Genomic DNA, 23122 nt, shown 5'->3' on the forward strand with positions numbered 1-23122 from the left:
TATCATATCATATCATATCATATCATATCATATCATATCATATCATATCATATCATATCATATCATATCATATCATATCATATCATATCATATCATATCATATCATATCATATCATATCATATCATATCATATCATATCATATCATATCATATCATATCATATCATATCATATCATATCATATCATATCATATCATATCATATCATATCATATCATATCATATCATATCATATCATATCATATCATATCATATCATATCATATCATATCATATCCTGTTCTGTTCTATTCTATTCTATTCTGGCTTCTAGAAATAAACAATGATAGCCTTTTGCTGCACAGACCAGTGGTCCTGGTCACATGTGTTTTTTCAAGGTCTTCATGGCCACATTGAGAGGAAAACAAATATTTACTTATCATCATATATCATCACTTATCAATATATGCTTATCATCATGGAAACAAATGGACCATTTAATTCCAGGAGGCATTATGTTAGTGCATTCCTGTTTCCTCAGCTTAGCGTCAGTCAACAGTTCTCTAATCTCAAGGTGTTGAGATGCACCACTGCCAATGCACTATACTTATTTAGTCTGTTATGTAAGTTAATGTTTGGCAAAACAGACAGGAGCTCATTAATGGAATGAATAATTAGGAGTTTTTTATTTTTTATTTTAGCTGCATTTGATGAATATGAAGACACCAAGATCAAAAATAAAATACAAATATTATTGCATTTAAAATATATCTTTTCTATTGTAAAATATTTTAAAAAGTAATTTATTCCTGTAATGACAAAACTGAATTTTCAATAGCTGCCAGTGTCACACGATTCTTCAGAAATCATTCTAATATGCTGATTTGCTGCACATTTCTGAACATCAAGTAACAAAGTAACATTTCTTATTATCAATCGTTTCTACTTAATATTTTTGTGGAGTTGTGGTTTTTTTCAGGATTATTTGAATAATATAGAATTTATTAAATTTATTTAAAATAAAGTTTTTGTAACAATGTAAACGTCTTTACTGTCACTTTTGAAAAATTAATACATTTTTAATGAATGAAAGTATTAATTTCCTAAGGAAAAAAACATACTGCCTTCAAACCTTTGGACAGTACTGTACATTAAGGATTGGATCTAAATACATCAGGGAAACATTTTGTTGGTCATCAGATGAATCACAGAGGCAGAAGTTAGTGCAAATGCAATGATACAGCACTAACTTTAAAACACAGCACTTCCTCACAAGGTATAGAGTCTGAGCAGTCAATATTAATGAAGTTTCTGAATGGTGAAATTCTGTTATCCAGGACAGTAGCTGCCACTAACATGAATGAGACCAGCAGCCGTTCACACGCTGTCTTCAACATCATCTTCACCCAGAAGCGCCATGACTCCGAAACAGATAACACTTCAGAAAAGGTTTGTGCTGCTGTTGCATATTACAGACCCTGTCAGTCACAATAAACAGCTCCGTTTAGATCGAAAGGTTAGGCCACTTGTCTCTCACCCTTACACAGGGCTGTGTTGGATGACTTTTGACATTGAGAGTTTTTTTTTCTGTATGGGTAATGTGAAAGGTGATATGGGCCTGTCCATTTCTCAGCATGTTCATTATTGACCTATTCTGAACTTCTCTGGCAGGTCAGCAAAATCAGTCTGGTGGATTTAGCCGGCAGTGAGAGAGCAGATTCCACTGGAGCCAAAGGCACACGGCTCAAGGTGACTAATATATATATATACTGTATATATTCACTTCCTATCCCCAATTGTCTGTTGTCCTTTCATGCCCTCTATTTAACTCCTTTAGTATCTCTGTGGTCTTCCACATCATTGTATCCCCTCTGTTTCTTGTCTTTTCTAACATCTACAAATGTCTCTTTCTCTTTCTCCCTTTGTCCTCTAATTCTCTCTACATACTTCCTGTACTTCCTGCTATTAGTGCACAGAGCGCATACTGGCATTTTGACAGTACCCCACTTCATTCTATCATCAGTAATTTTTTGAGTTTGGAATTGTAATTCAATTTTCTACTTACTCTTTCTATCTCAGGAAGGGGCAAACATCAATAAATCACTTACTACCCTGGGAAAAGTCATTTCAGCTCTGGCTGAGGTGGTAAGTGTTTTGTTTTACTCTGAGCCTTGAGGATGTTTGATGATTTATTATTTTTTGCATAAAAAGTTTAATGTATGTCAGTTTAATGATCTGCAATCACTTATTTTTGCAGGATTCTGGCTCAAACAAGGTATAACAACATGAAACAACATGTCTATCTATCTATCTATCTATCTATCTATCTATCTATCTATCTATCTATTCTTTGTTTTGAACTTATTTAATTTTTAATTGATTAATTTTGATTATTAATTTTGACATTAATCTCTATGTATCAAAGAATCCAAGAAAAAAAAATGTATCACATTTTTCACAAAAATAACTAAATACAAAATTCTTGTATTTACAATTGTAATAATAATATTTTACTGTTTTTACTGTATTTTAGATCAAATAAATGTTGCCTTGTTGAGCATAAGCGAGTTATTTAAAAAAAAAAGCTTACTGACCCCAAATGTTTGAACAATAATATAAGAACCTTGGTATGTATAAGGGTGTTCTGTCACATGAAACAGGATTTTAATGTATTCTCACTCTTGAAGCACTTGACCTTTGACCTTTGCAGGTGGCAACTCTCGCACCGCAATGGTGGCGGCTCTCAGTCCTGCTGACATCAACTATGATGAAACCCTCAGCACTCTCAGGTATTCTTACTCAGTAAAACACCAGTTCTATCATTGTTTTCTCTCTGTCTGAGGTTGGTAATGAGCTAGTTAATGAGCTGACGGGTACTGCGGTATGTTACATAATGAGAATGTTCCTGTTCTCTCTCCACACACCTGCCTCCCACTTGAAATGCCCTTCAAAGATACTGGTGTGCAGTAATATTGCTGAGCAGAGTAATTGGGCACCTATCAGTGTGTGTATGTGTGTCTGTCTAAAATCTTTTTTCATTATACTATGTGTATATATCTACTGCAACAGCCATAAGAAAGCAGCATTATTAAAGCATTTTTTTTTTTACATATATTACCATTTATTTTTTCTTTACCATCTTAAGTCCACTTTGTGTGTGATTCAGGTATGCAGACAGGGCTAAGCAGATCCGTTGTAATGCTGTGATCAATGAAGATCCTAATAACCGTCTGGTGCGTGAGCTGAAAGATGAGGTGTCCCGTCTGAAGGACCTCCTCTATGCCCAGAGTCCTGCTGACATCAACTATGATGAAACCCTCAGCACTCTCAGGTATTCTTACTCAGTAAAACACCAGTTCTATCATTGTTTTCTCTCTGTCTGAGGTTGGTAATGAGCTAGTTAATGAGCTGACGGGTACTGCGGTATGTTACATAATGAGAATGTTCCTGTTCTCTCTCCACACACCTGCCTCCCACTTGAAATGCCCTTCAAAGATACTGGTGTGCAGTAATATTGCTGAGCAGAGTAATTGGGCACCTATCAGTGTGTGTATGTGTGTCTGTCTAAAATCTTTTTTCATTATACTATGTGTATATATCTACTGCAACAGCCATAAGAAAGCAGCATTATTAAAGCATTTTTTTTTTTACATATATTACCATTTATTTTTTCTTTACCATCTTAAGTCCACTTTGTGTGTGATTCAGGTATGCAGACAGGGCTAAGCAGATCCGTTGTAATGCTGTGATCAATGAAGATCCTAATAACCGTCTGGTGCGTGAGCTGAAAGATGAGGTGTCCCGTCTGAAGGACCTCCTCTATGCCCAGGGCCTGGGTGACATCATCGAGAGTAAGAGTGTTTGCTTTTTATCTGCTCTGCCTTTATTTCATCATAAGTATTTCATCAGACAGTGTGTGACCACTTTTGTTTTTATGGTACTGAGACATGCATTAGTGCATAATGTTTTATTGTTCTGTTCCAAATCCTAGTAAGCTGCCTAGAGAGAAGTAGGCAACTAAACTAGGCTGCCTTCTAAGCTCTTTTTTGGCCATATTTTAAGGAAACATGTAGGTATGCCTTTAGAGGTGAAACACTGTGAAAAAATTAGCCCAAAATGGTGGACGAAAAATATAAATGTTGATTAAATATATGTTAGTTATATTTCATTCAGTACTAAAAGTATCAATGGAAGGAATTCAGTGTTACAATTGTTTATTTTACCTAATATTTTGTGAATGTTGTGTATTGTTATGTTTGTTAGAGTATCAAACTGTTAGCTTAGCAACATGCTAACAACAAACTTTAACGTCAGTTTGAGTCTCAGCGTTGAGCACTACTTGTGCACCACGTGAACTTGCTGTCAACATAAAGTTTTCAAAATTGGTCACTTTTGATATTCCATTACAGTCAATGCTGGCTGTCTTATTAGGCAGCTGCCTATGTACAGTAGGTAGTTGGCAGCAAGCAGCTTGCAAGGTTTTGGAACAGAGCTCTTATGTCTCTATTAGAGATGGAAGAGAGTTGCATATATAATCATGGATGGTTAAAATTAAGTATAAATTGTTAATTACCACACACACGCAAATTAAAATGTACGCTCTTTAAACAACTCACATTGATTCACTGGGTCCTCAACTCTTCCCTGTGAACTCCTAACTCTATTTCTCTATTTCTTCTAATCACTCGTTTCTTTTCTCATCCTATCGTCTCTCGATGGTGATCCCAGCGGGGAAATTCCTTAGAACAGACGATCTGGAGTCTAGCCCTCTGGGTTTGGTACAATTCAGTGTCAAGTGACTTTCAAAAGTCTAAATTAGACTCAGAATTTCCTCTTAGCTCTTAGTATTTTTGTGTCAAACAGTTCGTCTCACTTTCCTCTTGTTTTCTATTCAATTTTATAGCTTTTTTTATTCCTCTTACTCTTGTTCCTTCTTTGTCACTCTCTCTCAGCGTTTCGGGGGCCAGTTGAAGATTTTGCTGGTTTGAAATGTGTGTTTCTTGGGCTATATCTCACTCTCTCTTCTATGCTTTTGCAGTTTTTATGGATAAAGCAGATCGCTGCAGCCTCAGGGTCCATTCAAGGGTTTGAGAGAAAATTCATACTCTCTCAATCATACAAAAATCATATCAGAGACATGTTCATGTCATATCCCATGAAAGCCATAAATGTTTGTCTGTTAAGGCTATCAAACTATTTTGTTGTAATTTCTCTGTGTAGTTGTAAATATATTAACCAGCTTTTATAATTGCCAGTAATAATTATACCATTATACATTCAACATTATATAAATAATATACTAAATTATACAACAACATTTCTGTATTTGGTATTTATTTAGTATCTAATATTTGGATTATTATAAATAATGTAGTTGTGGACATTATAATGTAGTAATGGACAAACATAATACAGTCTTCTAATAATCTAAATGATTATTACCAAAATGCCATTTTTGGAGTTGGTATTTTGGTGATATATTGTGATTATTTGGTTGTTGCTTTTTTCTAACCCTTGTTGCTAGTGTGGTTTCTGAGCTGAAAGCTGCTTTATCTAGTCTGGTGCTGCAGGGCTGTTTGTTTCCTCTCTCTTGACACCCTCTCTTTTTGTTATGTTTCTCTTTTGGCTTGCAATGCAGAGCAGGATAAATGTTATGTCACACTTATGAACTAATTGATCTCACTCATCCACTTATCTGTCATATTAGTTAATTAGTTAGATAACTAAGTATCAAACAAAGTGGCATCTGCATGTGCAATGTGCTACTTTTCTTTACAATACATAGTGCTACATTTTGTAATCTATTGCAAGAAAATTCATTCTTTTTTAAGTATGAATTGTGTCTGAATACTTCTGGGACACCGTATGTAAAAATCACACTTCAGTTTATATGCACTACGGTTGTTGAAGACATGGGAGAAAGACTTCTATCTGCTTGTGTTTCGCAGTGGGAGGGGCTTATAGCAGATGTGTGTTTGAGTGACAGCTTGTGTTCTCTGAAGCTCTTATGCAGTGGCTGCCTGTTGCTAGCTGCAGCTTTATTAACAGCTAAACATCCAAACTAATGCTTCTTAATATCCTATGTGACACAACTCACGTTTAAAGCTTCAATTCCACTAAACATGTCATTGAAAAACCTGCAATTGTTACATCAAGGAACCATTTCTGCCTAATCTAATCCATAAAAATGACTTCTGTTGGAGTACGTAATTTGTCATAACTTGATTTAGTCTGGTTAAATAATTTCAATTTACAGTTAATTTAGATGTTACCACATTAAGTGCTTTTTTCGGTTACTTGATAAAAATAAAACTTTGTGAAATGGACTTGATATAACATTTCTTTCCTCAGGGTTTTGTAGGTGATGATGGAATACAATCAATGCCCAGTTTTTCCAAACCAAGATAATTATTTTCAGATTGGCAGCAACTATTTACATGTGTAAGAGAAGGTAGATGCTATTTACAGCAAATAAAATAAATCTAATAAAATAAAGAAAAAATACAATCTTGTTTGCACCAATGTTATTTTAGTGTTATTTAAATACTATTATATTAGTTATTGTTATATTGTCAATTAAATTTTTAGGTGAAGTTTCAGTGATTTTTGTTATGTGATTTTCACATTTTTCTTTTATTTTTTAGTTTTTTTCAACCAGTTATTCAGTCTTAGTGATTCTAGTACTTAGTACTCTAGTACTTAATACTTAAACAACATTTCTAATTTTCATTTAAATTTAAGTTTTGCATCAAACATTTTATTTTACTTCAGCTGTATTTTACAGTTATTAACGAAAATGATTTTTAATATTCTCGTTAGTTTATTTCGTTAGTTATTTTAATATTTTTAATATTTAGTTATTTATTTTTAGTCTTAGTTAACAATGACAACATTTGAGTACAAATAGTGATATAGATTCTATTCAGACAAAGAATGAACAGAAATGATATTCTGTTTGTACTATGGATAAATTGTCTATGTAATATTGTGTGAAGTTAAATAGCCTTTGCTAAAACAAGATTGGTTATTGGCACTGTAAGATATGTGACTGGCCAGTGGTGAAAAACATCTTTGATCACATTTGCTGTTTGCGTGATGCAGCCATTATTCAAACACAGATTGATGATGCAGAGAGGCGAAAAAAGCTTAGTTAATCTTAAGCCTTGCATGCATTGGCACAGAGCTTTGCCCTAAGCAGAAAATATAAGCAGAAGTGCCTTTCTTTAATGCACATTATGTAATCCTCTCATATCAGCTGCTATATGCATAGAATCCTCAGTCTCCATCTTTTGTGTTTAGTCATCCATCACCAGGGGCCACGTCTTCTCACGGTTTACCCAAGATACTTGCCATGTAGCTCTCTTAGGAGTGTAGTAGCACCGAGTAAGTGCTCTGTTGCCATAGCAGCACTGTCAGAGCTGAGAGATGTTATTGTGCGAAGGTTATAGAGAAATTACAAAGCCAAACTGGCTATATGTAGAATATACGTTTATTTAGCTATTATATCCCGTGTTACATTTCGTATGGTATTAGCATAACTGTTCAGCTATAGGGATATGTGATATTTAGTGGTTGGATAGGTGGATTTTATATGAAATGCTGGCAGTGAGAAACGTGGGAGGATCTTTCTTTTGTGAGAGTCGTGAATGTTGTTTTGTAACTCAGATGTAGGCTGCAAGTTGTTTCATTGTAAATGGATTTCACGAGAGCATAATGGAGCTGGTAATGGAGGTTTTACTGTGGTCAGCGATGACGATCACTCTGGTTAGAGATGATGGGAATGAGAGTCACTGGCTTTTAGCAGAAATATGAGCTCATTGCTAATGTACTACAGTCAACATTTGCTTATAAAAAGTGTATGTTAATTAGTATGAGAGATGGGCCAATGCTAGATAGCGTTAAGGATATAAAAAAGGCCTATAGGCTAAAATAGCATGGCAATAGCATTCTCTTTAGACAGCATTTATTTAGACAAAAGTCTGTGTAGTGCATATTTTCATTAAGACATTTTGGTTACACTTTATTTTAAGGCGTTCTTGTTACAGTGTAAGTATACATTTAAGTACTGAGTAATATATATGAACTTTATGTACTTACTATATGGTTAGGGTTAGGATTAGGGTTTGGTTTAGGGTTACTTGCATGTAATTATGCATAATTTATTGTTATTATAATAGTAAGTACATGTAACATGTAACAAGGACACCTTAAAATAAAGTGTTACCGACATTTTCTTAGGTATATTTTGCCAATATTGTAGATGTATTTTAGATATCATTTTAGTATAACCTCAAACCCCAAAGCTCCATTGGTGATATCATGCATATTTAAAGGGATAGTTTAGCCTAACAATATTCATCATTTAGTCACCTTCATGTCATTCAGACTCATTTGGCTTGCTTTCTTATGCGCAACACAAAAGAAGATATTTTGATGAATGTTTTAGCTTTTTTTGACCAAATAATGAAAGTCATTTGGGTTTTGCGGTCCCAAATGGGCATAAAGTTAGCTTCCCCTAGTGAAAGATAAATATAATAAAATGTATTTGAAATACATTTATTTAATGCTAAGTATGCTACAAATACATTTACATATTTATGTACTTGATAAAAATACCCTGCAACTTATTTTGTACTTAATGCACTTTAAATTGAGCAGTAGTTGTGCTGAAGTCCAACTAAAGATATACTATTGCATGTATACTTTAGGTACACTTTAAATATCTTGCATTTAAAGACAATCCTCATCAGTAGTGACATTAAAACACATTTTAGGCTTAATATTAAGAAATATGCATTGTGCACAAGTAGTTAATAAGATTTAATTATAATTGATATCGTTAAGTCTTGAGCGATATGTCAGTAAATATGTTAATAGATTTGAACTATACATAGTATGAAATAAATGTATTTTAAATATAATATTTTTTTACTAGAGTCATTTTTTAATACAAAGTTTTCTAAATCAACATGATCACTTGTATGATACACCAGTCATAACAAACTTGACAGAGGCAACACAAACCTCAAATGATCTCATGGCATGTGAGAACCAACAAGGTGTGACGTTTTTTGACGTTTAAAGTTCATGTCGTCATATTTGATGTAGCCTTTGTATGTGAACGTTTATCAGTGTTCTAATTTGATTTGAGAGTAAATTAAGACTTAATTTTGATCTGGTTATCATTTAAAGCGATTGTGTCACTTCACTAGGCTTATAATATACCAGTTGACTCATATACTGGATTCATTTCTATGTATGTCATTTTTGGCTCATGAACAATTTGGACATCATAATATGAACAGCTAAAACATTGTCTAAATATCTTGTATACATCTTAGTCAGATTAGATGCCATACTGAATTTAACACAGTTGAAAATGAGGCTGTGAGGGATTGACTTACAGTTTTTACAATGACACGCTCCTGTGTCATGCAACGTCATGCATTATCAACTGGAAGTTTTTTTTTCAACCTGTTGTAACTGTTTTTAAAAAACAGTGTAATCCATACAGTAAACACAATGTACTTCTGTCCCTCACAGCCTCGTTTTCATTCCTGACAAAAATGAAATAAGACGCTGACTAAAGTCTATTGTATTGCAGAGAAGAAAGAAAATAGTTTAAAGGGGTCATGACATGGATTTTTTTTTATTATTTTAACATGTTCCTTGAGGGTTACTTATAACGGTAATAAAGTTTAAAAACAAATAAATATGTAGAAAAATGATTATTTTTTATTATTCTGGCCCTCTGTCTAAAACGACCTGTTTTAAGGGGCGTGTCCTTTAAGGCTTTTCAGTAATTGCCCACTGTTATGATTGGCTAACGTCACTGCATAGGAAACAGTATCAACACCCCCTCTCTATTGCATGTGAGTGTTTTGACAACATAATAAAAAAAAAAAAAACGGTCATTTACAGACAAAGCATTATGAAATTATTTACTTACGGTTTGTGATGCAGCTGCAGTCAGATCTAGTACCGCTTCATCTTTCAACAAATGTTTCTTTGTGAACTCTCCATGAAACTAAGCCTCGTTTACAAAGCAAAATGCTCCGATCAATCCTCAGACACCATCCGGGATGCCATTAAAAATAAACTATCTACTTGTTCCTTACGCTGGGATCCTTCTGATATCTGTACAAAGATGTGAACGAGCTGTTTAAACCAAACGCGTCAAAACGAACGTTCTTTCACTTCATTTGTCCTATTGACAGACTCAAGCGCGTGGACTGTGTCAAAAAACAAATGCGCATCTCTATACTGTATCTACTGTAGACAAGATAGCGGCAGTGATTGTAATTTCTATTTGCTTTTGACGCGACACTCGCATTCAGCGTAATCAATTGTCAGCCGTTAAGCAACTAAACGCCAGTGGGCGGGGCCTATGGTGAGAAGATGACTGTTCATCGATGCCTTGCTCTGGAGGCAGTGTTTATGCAAATGTTTGTTCCCGGGTGACCCTTGCACCTCAGATCTATAAGCTATGAAACTTGCAGGATGTTTTAATGGTACAAAGACCTCTTATATTCCAAAAAATCAAGGCAAATTTGATTTCTCATGTCATGACCCCTTTAATGAGTGAGAGCAAATTATGACAAAATGTTCAATTTTGGCTCAACTATTCCTTTAAGACCAAGAAAGGATTGCCATTTAGTTGCTTGAATGGACTAACAGCATTTTGCTCAATGTACACTAACAAATATAAGACACTAGTGTCAAATAACAGCCCAGATCAATGCATGCATGCCTGTTAAATTTTTCAGACGTGGCTCTCAGGTTGCTGTCATTGGATGGCCGGTGTGTAACGCTGTAGGCTAGCTGATGGCTGGCGTGTCTCTGTGCTGCCGGGTGCCTGCTCTAGAGCTTTTATTTTATTTCTGCTTGTCCCCTTTACTGGGCTGTGACTGTCTGTTCTTTCTTTGTATCTTGGGCGTTTCTCCTCACATGTGAAATTTCTGGGTCTCTGAATTCAAATTCATTTCAAGCTACATGTCTTTCTCTGTCTTTCCTTTCTTCTGCTCATCCTTTTCTGTCTGCTTCTCTCTGAACTCTGTGTCTGTCACCTCCTGCCCCTCTCCCCACCCCGCACCTCTCTCCCCCTTCCCCGACAGACATATCCGATTACAAGAACAATAACAATAGTGGCCAAGCTGTCAATCAAAGAGGTGATCTCTCCACAGTGACCAATGCTATGACGGGGATGAGCCCCTCCCCATCTCTCTCCGCCCTGTCCAGCCGAGCTGGTTCCATCAGCAGCCTCCATGATCGCATCATGTTCAGCCCAGGGAGCGAGGAAGCCATTGAGAGACTCAAGGTGACTGGCATAAAGCACGAAACCCTGATAACACTGACTGAAATCCTTCAAATATAAATCTGACAAACATTTGCCTAACAACTTCAGATTAAAGGGCTCATATCATATTTTTCAACATTTTTAAAAAATAATTTCCCCCCTTAGTTTTACTGTACTTACATGCAATATTGTTGTTATTAACTAAATCTATTAAAATGGTTTCCACCAATTGAAATAAAGCTGGAATAAAATAGAATAGAAATAGAAAAAGTGAGAAATGTTGGTTTAGCAGCTAACTGAAACAAAAAAAGTTTAAAGGGTTACTCCACCCCAAAATGAAAATTTTGTCATTAATCACTTAACCCCATGTCGTTACAAACCCCTAAAAGCTTCGTTCGTCTTCGGAACACAATTTAAGATATTTTGGATGAAAACCGGGAGGCTTGTGACTGTCCGATTGACTGCCAAGTAAATTACACTGTCAACGTAGAAAACGTATCCTTGTGTCGCGGTTGACACAGAATAGCGTACGCAGTTTGCGTTCAGTGGTTATTCTCCAAAATGGCGCTATGGTGATGTGGAGAGACACAGAGGAGACGAATTGTTGAATAAAGTCGTTATTTTTGTTTTCTTCGCGTAAGAAAAAGTATTCTAGTCGCTTCATAACGTTACGGTTGAACCACTGATGGCAGATGGACTATTCTGACGATGTCTTTCATACTTTTCTGGACCTTGACAGTGTAATTTACTACAAGCCTCCCGGTTTTCATCCAAAATATCTTAAATTGTGTTCAGAAGACGAACGAAGCTTTTACGGGTTTTGAACGACATGGGGGTAAGTGATTAATGACAAAATTTTCATTTTGGGGTGGAGTAACCCTTTAAGTTGAAGTACTAATGACTAATACTAAAAATGAAATAAATTAAATCTAAATTGAAATATAAAAAGCTGATAAAAATGACAAAATGACATAACACCATTACAAAAACTACAATTAAAATGAAAATATTAAAATAAAAGCTAATTTAAAATATTAATAAATGCTACAATCATATACAGTGGTGGCCAAAATTATTAGAACATTTGTCATATTTAAGAGGTTTCAGTTGTTTTTGTTGAATTGGCCATTACAGTACCCATAAAACAAACTATTGCCGGAACTACCTGTGACGTAAGGAATGTGCTGGAACATTGAAAATTATTGACCGGCCCCCTCAAAGTCCGGACCTCAACCCCTTTGAGCATATTTGGGGCGAGTTAGAAAATAAACTGGACAGATCTATTGTACGTTCAATGGAAATCCTTTGCCTTGAGTTGCAGAAGGCAGGAAGATAACGTTAGTGTTGAAGTCCTCAGGAAATATATTGACACTATGCCAGAGAGATGTGCTGCTGTAGTTGCTGCAAAAGGTGGACATACCAACTATTAAAGTTAAAAGTGGATAAATCTGATATTTGTTGTGCTCAGAGCAACCACCTGCATGTTTCATTAACATTATGAAATGAAATCATGTTTTGGAGGCAAAAAAACATTTATTTTCCGATCTGTCAGGTTTTCTAATAATTTTGGCCACCATTGTATACTGTACTGTAAATAATACTAAAATAACATTGCCTACATAACTGTAACAATTTACCAGTGTGCACCAACAGATGCAGACCAACACCTAATAATACCACCAGAATACAGTCACTTCTCAGACATTCCATGACCCAACAAACCTCGAATGAACATGTTCAGTTGGCGAAAACAAGCGCCGACCAACAGCAACAGATGCCGATAGTGGTAATACACAGCAACAGTGGATTTTACAAAATCCGACAAACATATCTGTTGCTGTTGGTCAGACTCTGATGGTGCAGTGAGAATCAGCCTTAAAACTTTTATGTAAATGGAATCTGTTGATCACATGCCATTTATGGTGATTGGTTCAAAAGAGGCTGGTTGCAGAAATGAGCATCTGTTAGTAAAGATGGCGGATTTTAACCATGAACCAACCAAACACCTACCATTGAAATGAATGAGAATGCGGTCATGTGTTCATGTTTTCATTCCTATGATATTACAAAGTTGATTCCAGAATGAGGCATTCATGAGGTTTTTGTTTCAATAAATAAAACTGAGAAAGTGTTTTTTTGCGGCAGAGAGTTTCAAGGTCTGAAAGTTACAGTGTATTAACTCTTTAATTCAAAATATTTAACCATGTTACCTTACCCCAAAAACTAAATTGACTTTTGCTGTCTAAAGATATAAGTCTCACAAAAACTACCATAGATTTGATGGCATATTTGAACTTGATATTGTTTGAAATGCCAATTTAGGAAACAGAGAAAATTATTGCCGAGCTCAATGAAACCTGGGAAGAGAAGCTTCGCCGTACAGAGGCCATCAGAATGGACAGGTGTGTTGTATGAATTCTTATGTGATTTTTAAGCAGTTTTTATGTTATGTATAAGTTAACGTATTAAAAGCATCTATAAATTGGTTTTCACAGAGAAGCACTGCTGGCCGAGATGGGCGTGGCCATGCGTGAGGATGGAGGAACTGTTGGAGTCTTTTCACCAAAGAAGGTAAAGATGTTGTAAAGGCTGTAGGGAGAAACCGTGTGCAGGTGGACCACAAATTAAGGTTAATATGTTTGCTCAAATAACCAAATAAACCTGTAAATGTCTTTACGTTCTTCTTCTGGAAGCCCTCGCAGAGAAAACCTCAGCCCGTTTTTATAGACACTGTTGGGCTGTTCTCTCCCAATGAGGTTGGTTGCCATGGATACTGTGTGGTTACATCCTGATCGCTCCTCTCAGACTCTTCTAACATACCTCTGTGTGTTTTCCCCATCAGAGCTCTTTTAAATGCGTCTGTGATCTTTATTTCTTTATTTAGGGATCTGTTGCTCATTACTCTCTAATATGAATGTTGATGTGCTGCAGTTCCTTCTAGTCTTTATAGTAAACTTTAAAGCACTTTGAAGACTTCAGATCTCAAGCATCATGGCCACATGATGCTTTTAAAGGCTTTCCTGTCTGGAATCTTACGCAATTTGGTGAATTGCATGCATTTTCATGGATTTTGATACTGAAACTTGATGTAAAGACAGCTGTCTTAGTATAATTGTTTTACTTTTCTTTTCTTTTCCTCTTTTAAAAGGTTGTCTACACACATTTTGAAAGTGCTCACAAGGCAGCGCTACTCTGATGTTTTGCAAACATTTTGTCTAGAGTTTGTTTTAAACCATTGATTTCAAGTATGATTAACTATTTAATCATAGACATCATTCAGACTTTTTTATTTTTAGACAATTTCAGCCTCTTTTCTACCCCTGTGATTCATACTTTAGGAAGTTAAAAAAAAGTTTTAAAAACTCCCACTTACTTCAGCATATACAATATACTGTATGTATATATATTATAGCGATTGGTCTTCTTTCTTACATCTGTTTGCATAAAGATTGTCTCAGCAATTAACATATAATCCAAAGATCCAATCAATTCCCAATGGACAAAAGCAAAAATTCTTGCCATACATTATTTCTCGTTCAAGAAGCCATTTACACAGATATACATCACATTAGGGAGAAAAGAAGAATGGAGTTACCATTTTATGCCGACTATATCCATTTATAGTCAGACTTGGACAGATCTGTGCAATGAAGGTATTGATTCTAGTACAAAACGGACAGAAAACAAGATGCCTTCTCATTGTAATGACAACAGCAGTCCATCATTACTGTGCCATTTAGCTTTAAACACAAAACCAAAGCCTAAAACCTAAACTTACCTGAAACTTTAAGACTATTCAGTTGCTGCCTTGCAAGCATTGGTATTTCATTCAGTAAATACAAAACCTATAATGTTGATTTTGAATTAATTTGGGCCCTGATTATAGACACCCCACCTGGTGAATCTAAATGAAGATCCTTTGATGTCTGAATGTCTCCTGTATTACATCAAAGATGGAATTACCAGGTTAGTGCCAATCCAAGCTTCTTATTTCACACATTCTTCTGTTCAGTAGATTTAGTACTAAGGCGTCTGATATGTTGCTGTGCTCAGGGTGGGGAGAGAAGATGCCAGCAGAAGACAGGACATTGTTTTGAGTGGTCATTTCATCAAAGAGGAACACTGCACTTTCACCAGCACCACTGGACCAATGGGAGAAGGTTTTTTAATGATGCACTTTGCAATCCCACATACTCATGCACATATATCCCACAGTCCTTATGGCTGTTCTTCTTGTTTTTACAGCCGTCATTCTTGAGCCGTGTGAAGGAGCAGAAACTTATGTCAATGGAAAGAGAGTAACAGAACCCACTGTTCTCAGATCAGGTCTGCCTACACTTTTCCCTCACCAGCTACAATACTTTTTCAAAGCATTATGGGTTGGTTCCAATTATGTAGGTATTTTTATTTATTTATGATTTCATTTTTATTTAATTAATACATTTTTTATTTTATTTTATTTAATTTCATTGAATTTGTTTATGATTTCATTTTTAAATTAATTAATTTATGATTTAATTAATTAATTAATTAATTAATTATTTCATTCATTTATAAATTTGTCATGTTCATAAACTAACATTTAAAACAATTATTTTTTAAATTGGTATGCCATTTCGCGTAAATGCTTTTATGCATATCTGTGTAGAATGAAACAGTCTTGTCTTTTTTTTTTTTTTTTGTATTGACTTGTTGATATGAAACAGGAAATGGATCAGAGGTAAAGGAAACATGGCGGAAATTCAAGAATAAGTTTAAAGGGGTCATATGACGTTGCTAAAAAGAACAATATTTTGTGTATTTGGTGTAATGCAATGCGTTTATGCGGTTTAAGGTTAAAAAAACACATTATTTTCCACATACCATAAATTATTGTTGCTCCTCTCTGCCCCACCTTTCTGAAACACATCGATTTTTGCAAAGCTCATTTTTCTGAAAAGTGCAGTGTGCTCTGATTGGCTATCCAGTGCGTTCTGATTGGCCGAATACCTCAAGCGTGTGACGGAAATGTTACGCCCCTTACCATATTTGGAAATCCACAGCGTCTCCACGACATGGCGGCGGCAACAATATTACAGCGAGAATAAAAGTTACGCCTTCTTTCTTTGCGCATACATTTGGGCGGTGTTATGCAAATATTCCCACACAGTGATGTAGATTTGTGGGGGCGTTTGAATGAGGCATTTTAGGAAGGCATGGACGAGTCTTAACTTTTATAAAGAATATCTCTTTGGGTTTGAGACTTTAATCTTTGCGACTTTACGATCTTATATATGCACGAACAGCTTGTAACACTCCAAAGAGAAAGGAAAACATCATATATGTCATATGTGTCATATGTCATACGCGTCATATGACCCCTTTAAGATGTGACATTTGTGTTGTCAGAGTCATCAGCTCTTTGTTTGTATAGACTGCAGGAACTTGAGGATCAGTATCGCAAAGAGAGAGAAGAGGTCAACAATCTACTGGAGCAACAGAGATTAGTAAGTGACGTAAACAACATACTGTAAAGAGCTTAAAATAAAAAAATGTCCCTCTATACTCATAACTTTACAATTAGGCATGATATGACACTTTTTTAGTGTTGAAATTTCACTATACTGTATGTCTTTTACAGGACTATGAGAGCAGGTTAGAAGCCCTGCAGAAGCAGGTAGATTGTTATTACCCTGATGCAGCAGAGGAACATGAAGAACCTGAGGAGGAAGGTGACTAGATTGCGAATGGCAAAACCTGAACTAATCACAATGACTCGGTTTAAATAACTGAGCCTCTTGTATTTCAATCTCTTATACCCATAGTGCAATGGACTGAGAGGGAGACAGAACTGGCATTGTGGGCTTTCCGTAAATGGAGGTGTTATCAGTTCACATCTCTCAGAGATCTGCTTTGGGGCAATGCCATCTTCCTCAAGGAGGCCAATGCCATTAGCGTAGAGCTAAAGAAGAAGGTGAAAGCTTGAGAAAGACCAGAAAGAACTACACCACTCTGCTAAACCTATAAAATATATGACAACACCTTTATTGATTTTGCCTAATGTCACTTACAGGTTCAGTTCCAGTTTGTGTTATTGACGGACACGCTTTACTCTCCACTTCCGCCTGACCTGTTACCACCCGAGACAGCTAAAGACCGTGAGAAAAGCCCATTCCCTCGCACCATCGTGGCTGTAGAAGTCCAAGATCAGAAAAATGGAGCCACACATTATTGGACCCTGGAGAAGCTCAGGTAATTTTTTTTAGAGAATAAACTTCTGTAAAGCAGATTAGGCTATTTACAATTTCACTAAATTATTTCATTTGTGAACCGTCAGTATCCAACAATGGGCAGGTGTGCAGGAACCAACTAATGATATTTCCACAACATTTCAAAATTACTGGTTTATTTGATGTTTTAAACAGTTTAAACATTTTTTGAATAAAATGGTAGACACCTCTGTTTTGCTAAAGCTAATTGTATAGTTAGCCTTTTAAGTATCCTGGCCCATTTTGATTTTTCTTTATTTTCTTCACATAGGTCTCATATTTCATCTCAGTTTGCTCTTTACAGACACTTTTGACTCTTTGGTACCCACTACATTTACAATTGTATTCTTTGTTGTGGTGGTAATTACACAAAAACTGAGGGACAGTCATATTTTGTGTTGTTATACATGTTTATAAAGTATTTTCACACAGTAATTACTGAAACGGGTTGGTATTTCATGTTTTGATTTATTTTGATAGTTTTACAAATATAATAATCATTATTGGAATCATATAATCTCATATTTTAGGATTCAAAGTCTAAGATATGAGTAAAACCATAAAAGGTACATAAAAGGTGTTTGAAAAGTAGCAAAAAATAATGAAGCCATGTTATTTCAGGACAACAACAATAACATCTGTTACCTCTACTAAAAATCGAGTTCTGAGACACAAAATGCTCGTAGTTGCAGAAAAACCCAGCTACACTTTGAGTCACCTTGGGTTTCACAGTATAGCCAGTATTTACATTACAAGTGATGTGTAATGCTGCCCCCTGCAGGCAGAGGCTGGATCTGATGCGAGAGATGTATGATCGTGCTGCTGAGGTGCCTGGCAGTGCTCTTGAAGACTGTGACAGTGTGCTGACTGGAGGCGATCCGTTCTACGACCGCTTTCCCTTGTTCCGTCTGGTTGGAAGGTAAGTTGTAAGGTTACATCAGGGCACAGCTAGACAGACTCGCTGGTGTTTAGTACAGAACGCCCCTGCACTCTCTGACTACTGTCAGATAAAGACCACATGATCAACAACATTCCTGTCAGATTTCTCCTCAAACTATGTTTCATTTGAATGGTCCATTGAAAGTGAATTCAATTCTGTTATGCAGAACGAAGTTAGCAATTCTCATTGTGTTTGTGTAATTGTAATAGTAGAGCATCTTGCAGGCCTGAAAAACTGCTGGAACGAGAAAATGCAATAATATGTAATGTAATACACATGTAACGGAAATGTAATAAGCTATAGTTAAAGCTGATCTCTACAGGATATATGAAATTTAGTGAATTCCTCTGAGGAATAAGTCCAGAGTTATTGCCCACACGCTTTTTAAGAGTGCAAGATTTTTGATGCTGCTTTATTCAGAAGAGCATGAAATCGATTTTCCATGCACTTTCAAATTAGGTCACACGCTTCCCATTACCTTGTCTACTTCAGAGCTGTATGACATGCTGTTAATCTCGCCTTTACTATGTCTTTAAAGAGTAGTTCACACAAAAATGGGAAATTCTGTCCTCATTTAACCACCCTTATGTTGTTCCAAAACCGAATGACTTCCTTTCTTCTGTGGAACTCGAAAAGAGAGATTTTTTTTTACATTTTGTATACTTTGCTCTTTTCCATGCAATTACAATAAGTGCGAACTGGAACCATATCTCCAATATGTATGATAGCTTTGCGTGACAAACAGATTTTGAATGGTTATTCACTGATAATTTTGTTAACTGCTACAACTGGATCTGTAGCTTAGGGGAGTCATTAATATTTAGACTGGTTTTGTGAACTACATCAACCGATTCATTGAAAAGATATGCATCACGAACCAGACATCACTTCTTCTCTCTTGAATACACCAAGGAGAGTTAGGGTGTGTGTGAACCTTTTCAATTAATAACTTTTTTGGTCGAGATTTTGATCTGTTCCTCGCACAAAGCTATTTTATTATGTCAGAAGACTTATCGTGACCGAACTGCCTTTACTTTTATGGTGTTTTTGTTTTGTTATTGTGGAGCTTGAAAGTCCCCATTCTTATTCACTTTCATTATATTGAACATATTGGCTGATATATTTTTAATATTTTCTAAGTATTATCCAAAAATTCTACTTTTTTTGAGTTCCAAAAAGAAAACAGGTTTGGAACGACATGATGATGATATTATTTGAGAAAGTTATGACAGTTTTTAGATTTTGGTTGAACTATGCCTATAAAATGTACACTATCATTTAAAAGTTTGGGGTTGGTACGTTTGTTGCAATGTTTTTGAAAGAAGTCTCACCAAGCCAGAATTTATTTGATCAAAAATGGATTAAAAACCATAATATTGTGAAATATTCTCTTAATTTCATTTTTACATTACTCCAGTCTTTAATGTCACAGGATCTTTCAGAAATCAATATGCTGATTTGGTGCTTAGGAAACATTTCTAATTATTATCAATTTTAAAACCAGTTATGCCATATTTGTTAGGATTGATTGATAAATACAAAGTTCAAAAGAACAGAATTTATTTGAAAATATAAATATTTTGTGATATTATAAATGTCTTTACTGTCTCTTTTCATCATTTATTATATTGTATAAAAAGTATTAATTTCTTTTAAAAAAGCCAAACAGTGTAAAGGCAGTGTAATATTGGACAAACTTAATGGAATCCTGTTCCAGGCTGCTGTTCACATTACTGATGAGTGGTTTTTTGGGTTGTTTATGTGTTGTATGCCCATGACTCGGCTATTGGCTTATTGAAAGAGTTTACTTACCCACTTGCGAACAGAAACAATTAAAAAGACAGATGGCCCCTCATACTAACTGGGCTCCCGTGTCTTTGGCTACACCAGAAACCCCCTTTTCTCCACATGCCTTAGTGAGCAAGCAAGCGACCCTAACTCCTCCCCCACCCCCTCTGAGCCCACATCAACCTCTGAACTCACTGAGCTGGTCCAGTCGTGGCCTGACAACAGGGTGGGGACAGAGTTGGATGACTTGGACGATGATTTCTTATCGGACGACCCATGCTCGGATCTTGAGGAGGAGGAGGGGGAGATGGCCCCTCATACTAACTGGGCTCCCGTGTCTTTGGCTACACCAGAAACCCCCTTTTCTCCACATGCCTTAGTGAGCAAGCGAGCGACCCTAACTCCTCCCCCACCCCCTCTGAGCCCACATCAACCTCTGAAATCACTGAGCTGGTCCAGTCGTGGCCTGACAACAGGGTGGGGACAGAGTTGGATGACTTGGACGATGATTTCTTATCGGATGACCCATGCTCGGATTTTGAGGAAGAGGAGGAGGAGGGGGAGGATGAGGATGATGATGATGATGATGATGATGAGGGAGAGCTCTGCAGAAGCTCCGGCAAAGCTGAGGACCCGTTTTACGATCGCTCACCATTGTTCAGTGTAGTGGGAAGGTTGGTGAGGTTTCAGGAGCATGCTGGGAAAGGAAACTAGCTCTTTCACACTGAGACTGGGTTGTTGTACAGCAGTTCCTTTTTAAACTGGCTATCGCACGTAATGTGTGCACAGCACTCACACAAAATGTAATGTGTATACACTGTAATGCACTGTATATACAATATGTACACTTAAACATTTTGCTTGCATAATGACAACGCTTACATTTATACACAAAAACATAACTGAAAAAGCCATATGTTAGACATATTCAAATAGTTTGATAGTTTAGAATGAATTAAATTTAAAATTGCTGTGAGTCTGTACATCTCTTTGAAATAAAGAAGTATAAAAGTAAATACAAATGTTATTGACCTACAGTAGAGCTATGAAATAAAAGGACAAGAGACAATGGTCAATTTGAGATTTTTTTTATTTACAGTATTTATTTATTGGAAATTATATAGAGATCTCTGTTGATTTTGGTGTTTGGGTTTATGACGTAGTACGAAGTAGCCTACTCGGAAAAGAAAATCTAAAAATGTAATAATATTCTAAATATACATTTTTTAAATCAAATAAAATCCATGGTAGCTTGCCATAATATTTAATATGTATTATTATATTATATTATTATTTATTGAAAACAATGAATCTGTTTTGTTAAATTATTACAAATATTTGAAAAACATTTTTCGTCAAATTAATGTTATGTGGTGCGATCAAGATGCCGACATAAAACAGGAAATAAGATATAGAGGGGACCCCTGCAGACCCTCATGGCTTTGTGTCAAGGTCAAAAAGTCTATTAAAATGTTAAATGATTTGACATATTTATGACAAGGTAACATTATTTTATGTTGTAATGGGTTGGTTCAGGTTATATAATGCGACACACACACACGCACACACACACAAAAAACGATATTTATGAATCAATAATTCATGATGTTTGTCCAAAAATACTTTCCAATAATGATTAAGATGTGCACACTTTTTATTTAATGGTTACACCATATGTCATCTTGTGGAAACAATATGAATACATTTCTAAGAATTGAGAGCACATGGGTTTTATGGCTTTTATTTACCTTGGCACCTACTATTTGTCAATGACCCTTGTGGTAAATCGGTTTGTGACGTTGTTGAGATCTCTTGAGGTTCTTTGGTCTGAAGAAACATCTGAGTAGAAAGTCTCTACTTGATTTCCATCTCATTGCTGTAGGAGAAACCTCTACAATATTAAAAAGATGTGATTTGTCTTTCCTCTGGGAAGAATTCCTGGATTTTAGTCAGCATGTCTTCTCCCATTATCATACATTTGACTTTCATCTGATTGCTGCAGACACACACCTTGAGCTTCTGGGTTCCATTTCGGCCAAATGATTGTGATAATTGAAATCAGAATTGACTGGATGTCAGCGGCACCACCCAGCGCAGCTATGGCTCTCGCATCACGCCAAGGTCTGTGTCCCAGCTTTACATGCACCGCATCACTTCTTCAAAGGGGTCCGTCAGCTTTGAAGTGCTATCTCCAAACACTCATATTAGCTGTTTGTTTTGTGTACCGCAGAAACAAACAAGACCAGATTTTCGTTACATGGCATGAATTTCTGATGAATGAGAAAATAGCTATTCATCTAATGACTTACTAATTGGTTCCCGTAATTCAGCCGCTTGGTTACGCCGAGAGTTCACATATCTCAAGATGAAAGAGCTGGTTTCTAGCACAGCTGTCTCTCTTCTGGGCATGTGAGATCATATGCCGTATTTCAACCTTTTTTGTGAGATTTTACATGGAAACCTTTGATGAATTGGCTCACTCTTTTAAGTTGCGCTTGTGCGATGCACTGCACATTTGTGACAGTATGGCTGCTTTTTTGCAGTATCTTATTTACCTTTATTTTTTGGCATTTGCTAATGGTATTGTCTGTTCACGCTCACAGTGTCCAGTACTGTTACATTTTATGTCAGCTCGTTCACCTTTTTTGTCACAAGCATGCTTTTTTTGTACCTCACCAAACCCCCTTTTTTGTTCAGCACTACCGTATCATTCAGTGTCTACACGTGGAGGATGGGCAATGTAGTCCTTGATGGTAGAACCAAAGTTAGGGTCTTTGGGTTTTAAATAAACAGTCCTAATTCTGGTTCTGATCATGGATGTATAGATTATCCAAATACCCCAATCATTCACTCAAAAACATATAGACTCACTAA

The 23122-nt window shown here is 36.0% G+C and overlaps 1 protein-coding gene across 1 annotated transcript in view; it reads left to right on the top strand.

Annotated features, from left to right (window-relative positions):
* The window catches only part of LOC107733246 (kinesin-like protein KIF1A), a 65488-nt gene that overhangs the window by 19602 nt on the left and 22764 nt on the right, over positions 1-23122 (top strand). The window contains exons 7-28 of the mRNA XM_016544805.1: positions 1314-1425; positions 1648-1725; positions 2056-2121; positions 2234-2251; positions 2597-2603; positions 2687-2765; positions 3143-3307; positions 3685-3827; positions 4929-4967; positions 11091-11293; positions 13595-13674; positions 13768-13843; positions 15159-15238; positions 15326-15432; positions 15518-15666; positions 15964-15992; positions 16686-16758; positions 16893-16983; positions 17077-17225; positions 17325-17503; positions 18302-18439; positions 20629-20922. Coding sequence (XP_016400291.1) covers positions 1314-1425; positions 1648-1725; positions 2056-2121; positions 2234-2251; positions 2597-2603; positions 2687-2765; positions 3143-3307; positions 3685-3827; positions 4929-4967; positions 11091-11293; positions 13595-13674; positions 13768-13843; positions 15159-15238; positions 15326-15432; positions 15518-15666; positions 15964-15992; positions 16686-16758; positions 16893-16983; positions 17077-17225; positions 17325-17503; positions 18302-18439; positions 20629-20922 — 2355 coding nt within the window. The remainder of the gene's footprint in view (positions 1-1313; positions 1426-1647; positions 1726-2055; positions 2122-2233; positions 2252-2596; positions 2604-2686; positions 2766-3142; positions 3308-3684; positions 3828-4928; positions 4968-11090; positions 11294-13594; positions 13675-13767; positions 13844-15158; positions 15239-15325; positions 15433-15517; positions 15667-15963; positions 15993-16685; positions 16759-16892; positions 16984-17076; positions 17226-17324; positions 17504-18301; positions 18440-20628; positions 20923-23122) is intronic.

Source organism: Sinocyclocheilus rhinocerous, unplaced genomic scaffold, assembly GCF_001515625.1.
Source record: "Sinocyclocheilus rhinocerous isolate Xijiao unplaced genomic scaffold, SAMN03320098_v1.1 scaffold2867, whole genome shotgun sequence".
Lineage (NCBI taxonomy): Eukaryota > Metazoa > Chordata > Actinopteri > Cypriniformes > Cyprinidae > Sinocyclocheilus > Sinocyclocheilus rhinocerous.